Source organism: Aptenodytes forsteri, unplaced genomic scaffold (genome assembly GCF_000699145.1).
Source record: "Aptenodytes forsteri isolate BGI_AS27 unplaced genomic scaffold, ASM69914v1 Scaffold167, whole genome shotgun sequence".
In the NCBI taxonomy this organism is placed as follows: Eukaryota; Metazoa; Chordata; class Aves; order Sphenisciformes; family Spheniscidae; genus Aptenodytes; species Aptenodytes forsteri.
Window position 1 is genome coordinate 1,256,041 of NW_008795926.1, and position 9,774 is coordinate 1,265,814.

At 37.9% G+C, this 9,774-nt stretch overlaps 1 protein-coding gene across 1 annotated transcript in view; it reads left to right on the forward strand.

The window, feature by feature from the left end:
- MCCC2 (methylcrotonoyl-CoA carboxylase 2) overlaps positions 1-8,675 on the forward strand; it is a 34,983-nt gene extending 26,308 nt beyond the window's left edge. Inside the window, exons 15-16 of the mRNA XM_009285029.2 lie at positions 1,087-1,172; positions 8,242-8,675. Coding sequence (XP_009283304.1) covers positions 1,087-1,172; positions 8,242-8,359 — 204 coding nt within the window. The 3' untranslated portion in view covers positions 8,360-8,675. The remainder of the gene's footprint in view (positions 1-1,086; positions 1,173-8,241) is intronic.
- Positions 8,676-9,774: the final 1,099 nt, after the last annotated feature.

A 9,774-nucleotide genomic window follows, 5' to 3' on the forward strand; every position in this document is an offset into this window, starting at 1 on the left:
TGTTATTGTTTATATCTTCTAAATGTGAATATCATTCATGACATTTCTTGTCTTTGCTTAAAAAGAGGAATATTTGTCATATCATCTTCTTTTCGTATTTTGTGCACCAGATTATTAGTTCTGCCCAAGATGAGCAGCCAGGGATCCTCCCTGGTTTGGGAGTATGAGTAGGAATATGTGAGAACAAAGTGTCTTTCCAATTATTTTTGAAGTAGGCAGTTTTATAGAAAGCTGATCTTCGAATTATTCAGTGACTGAGAATTATGAAACTTATAACAGCAAAAGTCTGTAGAGGTTTGGAAAAGGTTTTGACTCATTTCAACATTTTAATTGAAAATTAGTGGTATTTTCTTTAATAATCTTTTCTAGTTTCTCTGTACACTCTTCGCTGAGTTTTTTAAATTACATGGTTTATGTTTATACTGGTGCCTTTACTGTGATGTCTTAAAATTGCTTGTATTTATCATGAGTAGTTATTCAGAATAATGAAGTGGTATGTACATGTTATCTCAACAGTTCTTTTTTCTACATTTTACTTGGGCTTTCTGTGGATAGAATATATTCACCCTCATCTCTCTCTGTCTTAATTTCCCAAATCCCTAAGATGGACAGGATCATACCCAGAAAGAAGTTTGAGAAACATAATTATAGTTAATGTCAGTAAAATGTGTTAGAAACTTGAAAATTTTGTGAATTACAATGGTGACCACCCTGGATCATAGAGAAACCCAGTGTTAGAATAGCACAGACTTGTTTTATTAAAAAATCTTGCCAAAGGCAACTCAGAACAGGGTTTATTCAGTACAGTGGCATCAGTAATTTTTCAGGTGCTAATCCAAAATTATTCTTATACTCAGCTAAGTATATTTTCTCTCCTTTTCCCACCCACCCGTTTTGAAAATGGGTATTTTAATTTCATTGTCAAATATGCTAAATTGATAATTGTGTGTAAAAAGGGGGAAAAACTTCGGGGAGACCATTTAAGCAGTTTCTTTGAGTTTGATGCTGTATATAAAGCTCTACTGTCATCATGGAAGAAAATATTAAAGAGTATCTTATCTGTGTTTATTTGCCTGGTTTTTTTAGTTATCTGAGGCAGATGAAGCAGCTTTGAAGGAGCCAATCATTAGGAGGTTCGAGGAGGAAGGAAACCCGTATTATTCCAGTGCAAGGTAACATATAAATGACTTTTCCAAAACTTAATTGTAATCACAGGATGTAACAATAACGTCTAAATCTTGGTGTTGAAGAACAGCAGAACAGAGCAATCTGGAACAAAGATTGTGTTTGATGTGCAGGATTTTGTAATCAACAAGTTTCAAATCAATGTTTTGTCTGCCTTGTCTCTGAGACTTTGGTAGTATGTACAGTGTCAGAAGAAGGCATGCACTTGCAGGAATTATTCTGCTGATTCTGTAAGTAATGAGACGGTAGCATGGAGTTTATATTCTTTGTATTTTATTCTGGATAAGTTTTATATCATTCTCCCCCATGTAGTATCTGGTTACCTTTCTAAAGCCCACTGAACAGTATAATGAGTGGCTGCATGTGTGTTAGGAAGGATTCATTTTAATGGGATTCTGCAAGTAGAAGAGGCCAGTGGTAAAGGAGAAGTTTCAAGAAGACCTGAAGCCATTTGCAAATCTCAGGTCATGATCTTGGTAGGTGACTGTATTTGATGATAGCAATTTGGATAGAGCATTAGCTGATGGGTGCATATTCATGTTTGATGAGAAGTGCTTTGCAGCATTTTGTGCTCAGGTTAATGGAATATTAGTAAATGCCCAGGAACTAGTTAGGCTAATGAAGCAAGGTGGCATCCTGGAGTGTTACCTCTGGAAACTAGCTTGGAGGCTTTCTTGGCCTCTGATTGTTACTCTACCTTAGTTTCATCCTGTCTGTACTAATCTTCCTGCACATTTTTCTGTTTGTGGTATCCAAAAGCTAATTCTCCACAGGCTCTTGGCTGCTAATGATGATAGAGGGTTGCATATAATAACGGGGCTTTACTGTGCCTCTGTGGCTTCTCATTTTGCAGGAAGAATATTAGTCTCGTACAACTGTGGAGTCTGCTGTATGTATGTGTTTGTGTAGCTGAATTAGAATTACTGATGATTTTCTTACCTGCAAGCTGGAAAGTCTGGAAACAAACTGAGTACAGAGTGGTTGGGTTATGATAAATTTTGATGTGGGCATCGTGGGCAGAAATTATGTGAACAGGTGGGTGCAAGATACTCTGCAATGTCATAGAGATGCCAATAAGAGAAGGAGTTTGGGGCCTTTTTGTCTAACTTGATACCTGCTTAATCTCATGTATGACAAATTTGATACAGCAGCAACAGCAGCAGCATAGCATCAGTGAGCTCCTTTATGCATTGTTCATGGTTATCTGAAGGAAGATATAAAATTAATGGTAGCTTTTACTCCGTTTTCTGTTGGGATAGTGGAATGAAATTAACTGAATTAATCGTACCTGGGGGATCCATATTCATTTTAACGTTTAATCAGATGAGTGCCCTCATCAAATGGAAACTCTTGCCATTTTGCCCTGGCTGGTGCTGTGATGGGATAAGTATTCTCAGTAGGATATGTAGCACAGGGTTTGTGGTGTCATCTAGGCAGATTTCAGTGGTGCAGTCGTATAGCATGTGGGTCATGGATTTAGGGAGGAGTTTGGTCTGGTTACTGTTTGGACTCTGCTCCTGGGTTTGGTCTCTGCTTCTGGCAGAGGCCTGTGTGGTAGTATTGCAGAGAGTCATAGATACTGTCAACTTCCTGAGGTTTCATGCATGTGTACAACCCTCACTGCTACTAAGTTACAGTTTATTGGGGTTTCTGCATATAATCAATGAGGATACTTTTGTGAAATCCTGAGTTGTTATGGACATGGACTTTCTGGTGGCACACTAGTTTTGATTTTTTTTTTTTTTTAAATCTTTTTAATCGATTTAAATTTCATAGGGTTTTCCCCAAATTGAGAGATGGTGTCAGCTGTTAAAAACTACTGTGCTATCTCTTTTAGTACCCCTTAAAGATCAAGCCTAGTACCTGTGTCACAAAACCTTGTGCCCTGAGGCAAAAATGAAAACACATTTGTCATCTTTTATAACTGGATTTTAAGGAGAAGAATTTTCCAGTGATACAACAACATTAAAAAAGTGAGTCAAACTGTCTGTATTTAAAATTAATCCCTGCGAGGGAGGAGAAGATGAATGGTTTGATTTTTTTTTTTTACATTTGCTTTTTTATATGTTCACTGGAAACACAGACATAGTCTCTTTGTACTCATGATTGAAAATAATTGGATTTAACATTCAATGTATTCAGTATATTAGCAATATAAAAACTTGTTCTCTCCCAAAAAACAACAGACCATTGTCAATATTTACAACAGTAAGTTACTAATCTGCAAGAAAGTGGTTTTACATGTAAGATTAAGGTTAGAATTAAAATCACATTCTGAATTTTTAATATTGTCCAGTGGTTTTTAGACAGGAAACTGGAGTATTTAACACCAGCTTTGTGCTCTCTGCTGAGCAACTTTTACCAGTTCATGCTTCCAGAATATGTGGCCATTTTGTGAAGTTAGGTTGCAAATCCAGAAGGCACCTCAGTAAATAGCCTAAGTTTGCCTAGCCTAGGGGTTAGGAAGTGCTCTTAATGCTACATGTCTGGTCCTTCATTTAAAAAAGCAGGATAGTTACGTACTTCTTATTGTGCCTGTAGCTTGGAAGGGAAACAATGTGCAGAGATGTGAGCTGGCTGAGAACTAGCATGGGTCTGGGTTGCATGTGGTTGGGTTCATGTGATGCTGCACTCAAGCTAATAAGCCCAGCTGAGACATGAAGTCAAATGTCAGAGCTGAAATCCCGCTGAGGTTCATCTGGCTAAAAGCAATGAAAGTGAAATGCCCCTTTTCACTGAGGAGTGCTTGTGAGAACAGTGTGTGACTGGCTCAGGTCAAGACAGTCCGGGCTGGTTTCTCTCTCTCTTCAATTCATGTAGGTACAGTCTGCATTGTCTAGGAGCTCTTAATTGCTCTCTGCTGTCTTGTAGAGATAATTGGGTATATCGGTAGATATTGTTATGTTTTCTGTCCTGATTTCCTGCCTTCCTGCCAATATTATCGCATGTGTACCTTGTTTGTCATTTACTGCTAATTCCTAAGCAAGATCTCAGACCAATAGCTCAAAAGTTTTCATTACTGTGGAGTAGGCTGCCCAAGCAGAAACAATGAGATGAAGTAGGATTACAGTTTTTGCAGCAAGTAATGTACCTGGGGGAGGGATTTAGCCATCTTGTACCTTGGAGCAAACCCATTTGTCAGCCAACATCAGCAGCTGCTTATTGGCAACCGTAGGTCAGGGAGAAGAAGTAACCTGTTCCCTTTGTTCTAAAGAATGCTTCCTGTCTGGTCCCAAGCATGGTAGAAAAAACAGCTGACCGTCAATGAAACGTCAGGGTGCTGTATTGAAACTGAATCTGGATAGCCTTGGTTTTGTCAGATGCTAACTAGATCCCTCCACCAAAAAGAGCAACAAGAAAACTCCCAACAAACAGCTTTCCATTACTGAGGGGAAAGAATGATAGATGGGCAGAAAAAATGCTGTCTGTATTGCTGCTTGGGTGCAGCCAGTTTGGAGGCTCCGTCCCTCTGATCCTTTGGACAGGTCCCTCTGTCCTCTTGCTAAGATATGGGGAGCAGTCTGCCTCACCCCTAATGTGCATTGAGATTGGTGTGACTCTTCCAGTTGATGTCGTTAGGCTTTGAATAAAGCTTTCAGCAGTAATAGTGAGAGGGAAGGAAAATGCCCTAATGATGTTAAAATACAAGCAAATTTCCCTATTTACTCTGCTTACATAATTTTGCTTATAAGTTATAACTTGTTATATGTACAGGATGTCAATATTGTTCCCTGCAGTTGTATTTTCTAATCAAACTTTAATCAATTATTTGATTAGAACCTTTCACAGTGAGCAGTCTTAATTAACGGGAGTCATTAGGCAGCACCCTTTTTAATGAGTTATATTAATCTGCTTACAGGTTTCTAAAAGAACTGCAGCGGTTTGCATCTTAACAAATTACATGAGCATTTTACTTTTGGGGACTTCATTTCTTTTACTCACAGTGTCTCGGTTACAAATATTTTATGAATGTAGTTGTGACTCATGTTCTAGCAATGGGGTTTTAATAGATAGTTTAATTATTAATGTTACATCCCAGTAGAAGATGTAGTTTTCATTAAACAAAGAGAAGCGGAAGCCAGGGATGACCATATGAAAGCAGCTTGACTTCCATGCAACATAAAATCTTTGTGGTTGTCAATATAAGTTTATTGTGTTGTTACAAAAAACCAAATCTGCCATTAAAATGTGCTTCATGTTTGGAAGCGTTTATTACAGTCACTATGAAGTTGCAGCTTGGAAGGTACCGCATTAAGTTGGTGATTCTTTTTGATTCAGTTCATCCCTGCCCTCCCCAGGCCCTTAGCAGACATTAAACGCTTTTAAGAAGTATTAATTCCTTCATTCAGTTTCAATGTGTTTCATAAATAAAAAAGTTAATTGCAACTGTTAATTAAAAAAAGTTGATATGCAGAGCAAACGAAGCTGTAACAGTCAAAAATACCAAATTTGCTTAAAAATAGAAATTACTGTATTTGAGATTGTTCTTACAGTTGTTTTTTTCACAGTCCTAAGAAAACAAAGGGATTGTGGTTGATTTGACCTCACAAAACTACTTTGCTTTTCACTATTAATAGGGATCCTCTCCATCCTTCCGGCGGATTAATCTGACTATATTCATCAAAAGTAAATCCAGATCTAAAATGCAAGAAGGAGGAAAGAAAAGCATATGCATTAAACTTTGGTAATGCATACTTCATGATGTTGAAAGTATAGGAAAGATTCTATCTTGGCCATTCTGTCATGCTATATGAACGGGTATAACCACTATCTTGGGGAAGAACAAGAGAATTCAAAAAACTCTTGAGATCCTTTGGTTATTTTGAACAAAAAAGCTTCTAATTGTTTTTGCTGTGTGGTAAGAAGCAAAGACTTTTCAAAGTCTCTTTTCAAGGGAGTATTGTTAAAAAATGCCAAAATATTTTAATGAGTTACTACTTGCAATTTAAAGCTACAATTAGGAAAGGAGTTATTCACAGGAACCAGACTGCAAGAGCTTATACCGTGCACTTTATCCAGAATATGATACAGACAATTCTTGTGTGTCTTCTGCAACAGAATTTGCTGTTAGTACCAATTCCATGCAGACACAAGCATGGCTGGGGGGATTCCAATGCACAGCTTACTAGCCCACTAGAAAGGAGATACTCACTGAGAATCCTAAAATGAGAATAGATTAGATAGAGCTACAGTTTCCTTATATTTGTTATTTTGATTTATAGCATTTTTTTTTCCATTGAAAGAAGTTCTTTTTTTCCCAGACTTCTTTCTATACTGGTTGGGACCTGTCAGCCAGGTCAGTGAGTGCCACAGCTACTGTGGTGTAAAATTTCTTTAATCAAGCTTTTGTTTTCAGTCCCAAAAAAGCAACAGGGTAATGTTGCCCAATTAACAGCAGTGTCTTCCCTTTTCCAAACCCGTTTCTCCTTTTGTACTTCAGCTTCACTCTTGTGCCCTGTTTAGGGTAGCAGTCTCCTCTGCTTGGGGAGCTGCACCATTATAAGATGTATTTATAGTAGAACGTTCTTTCTGAGTTCGGTATCTTTCTTCTTCTCTCTCTGCTAGTTGGAAACAGGCTCCTAAGCTGAGTCTGATCCCTTGTGCCTCATCTTGTTACAGGTGTCCTTTATTACAATTCCACTTTGTGCATCCTAGATACATGCAATTGTTGTAAAATAAAAAGCATGCATTGTCAATTTCTTAGTATTTGTATCTGACTTGATGAATATTACTTTCACAGCAAATGGCAAAATAAAGCAAAGGTGGAAAACACTCAGAAGTGTTTGCTGCTGCCTTGAGCTTATCAGCATGTATTTATGTACAGCTTGCAGTCCTCTTTCTTTTGGGGGTGAGGTTGGCACATTTAGTATTGAGGGAAGAGTGCAAAATACATCGTTTCCTGTCTAACAGATTTTTTTCAATTGATCTTCAAACAGTAGGAAATTTTGCAGCTGGAAATTTGCAGCTGGAAACTTCAGTTAGAAAGGAATGGCTATGTTTTCTTTTGGTAGAGTCAGTCTTAGCTCTGTATTCATTGAGCCTTTCTTGTATTTTTAAATTTTCCACAGACGAATAATTAAACATTAGCCAACACTGAAGTAAGTTCAAAAAAGAATGCAAAATAAGTCTCCCTAGGGAAAGATGGGATGGAGGAGGAGCATCACTGTCTTAACCAGATACTGTGCATATGTTTTGCAGACCCTGATTAAAATGCATGCTTATGTAAGCGAGACTGGGTTGCAATGAGCAGAGTGGTATCTTGTTTAAATACCTTGCGGGGGAGGTAGTAGTTATACAGTATTTACAGTTTTGTGGCCTGCTGGGGGTTTTGACATGGATTTTATTTTGGGTAGGATAGAGCTGTCATTGAGAACTGATGCCACAAGTACTTTAATTTTTGGATAATACCAAAGAGAGTATTTACAAGTGTTTGTGATTTTGGGGACTTGGGAATTTGGTAATTGTTCATTCATAATTTAATTGTCTAGGGCTGGATTAAGGAGGGTATTATCTTACAGTTGTTTGGACTTAAGGAAAAATAAATACAACGAATACTGGAAATACTTGAAATTTACTCTGGCTCTTTTAATGATGAAAGAATAAACACTTGTATCATCCTCATCTGGCAGCTGAACTAACCTGAATAATGGAAATGATGATGTGACATAGTCCTTAAAATACTGGCATTCTTAATAGAAGAAGATAAGTCATTGACAAAAGGTCATTTTCCATGTGAATATTAAAAAACAAAGAGGGTCTCTTTTTTCTAAGGTGATGACTTCATACTAAAAATAAGTATGAAGAATCTCATTTAAAATATGTAGACCTGACGTTCTTCATTTATCCAAAATTTATACTTTGTTCTAGAAAACAAATTCCACGGAGTAATACACACTAGTCTATTGTATTGATGGTTAAGGTGAATTAACTCAGTGGCTTCAACTACAATTTAGCTCTTTAGTCCACTCCCTTTAGTATAACTATTTTCAGTTTCATGTGCTTGAAAACCTGCTGTATATGTTAATTTCCTTTAATTATTTTTTTTTTTCCCCCTAGATTATGGGATGACGGAATTATTGATCCAGCTGACACAAGACTGGTTTTGGGCCTCAGTCTCAGTGCAGCATTAAATGCACCTACGAAGAAGACAGAATTTGGGGTTTTCAGGATGTAACATTAAACATACGCTCATCAGAATTACCTCTGTATATTTTAATAGGGGCTGGAGAGCAAACTAACTACAATGTTGAGGTGATTAAAAAATAAAGATTTGTACAATGCTATTTTTAATAGAAATGTCGTAATTATTTATTTTCACTGAGTAATCATCACACAGTGCTTCAGTGTTTTGATAGTGATTTGAGATCAGTCACAGTGCTTGTATAACGCTGCATTGCATGAATAAACTGCAACTTCTAGCGTTACGTTTAATGTTTGACAAGAAACCATTGATACTATCTCATATAAATAAATCTGCAAAATAAGCTACATATTTGGTGCTTATCAGCTCCTTTATTTCTTTAATTCTTCTCTGTATGTCTCCTACAAACGAAAATACTTTTGCAATCCAACAAAAAACCCCACATTTGCTAGTAAATAATTTTTGCAAAAGAGAAGTGCTGTAAGGGCAGCCAGGGAGTTTAACACAGCATGAAATTATAGATTTCACGCAGTTGTTGGCATTTTGGCCTTTCTCTGGCTTTAATCCAAAAACCATTGGTCTTCTGTACGGTTCCCTGAAGTTAAAACAACAAGAGAACCTGATGGATGCATAATGTTTTCTGGAAGAGCTGGGGGAGCATATGCTGGTATCTGTGGGAGCTGCAGGTTGCTGAGAGCATTTCTGAGGACAGGGTTTGGCTGCAAAGATGTTTCAACATCTTGCTCTGTGATCCCTCTGGCAATTTTAGTTTCATGAAGACAGAGCGTTCTCCCCACATGGATCAGTGCTTCACCCAGAGTACATGCCTGAATCCCAGTGACTTTAGGGCTACTGAGATGCTGGAGTGCTCTGGTTATTCTTACTTATTTATCATAGTTTGTTGCAGTGTAATGTTTTTCAAGAATTCAGTGTCTGTCATTTCATTTGTGCTCTTTAGAAATACTGCACCTCGTAGAAGGTAAATGCTTGCCATGTAGTGTGCCTAGAACAAGGAGGCAAATACTGTGCTAGCTGGGACTAGGAAGGTGATTTTATATAGCTTTGCCCTACAGATGCCCAGATAACTGTTGGCAGAAACACTGTTGACGGAGAACCAAACCCAAGAAGAGTGAATGTACATGGATGGAGGTCCTATCCTGTGCTGGCCTGTGGGGAGAAGAAAGATTGCTAATAGGAGTAATCATCCTGGATAACATGCTAGCTGTAGTCTTCCTGTACTTGTGTGGCAGAGGAGTTCCCCTTGGACCCAGGAGGGGGAAGGAGGGTCTGCTAGCTACTAGCCCTCTCAGTTGTGTCTCAGGCAAAAGTGAAAATGAAATAATTCTTTGGAATGGGGATATTCAAGGTAGAATACAGACAGCCCAGCATATGGTGAGCTGTGGGGTCTCTGGTACGCCTCTACATAGCACTAAAAGACCAGTTTTCTC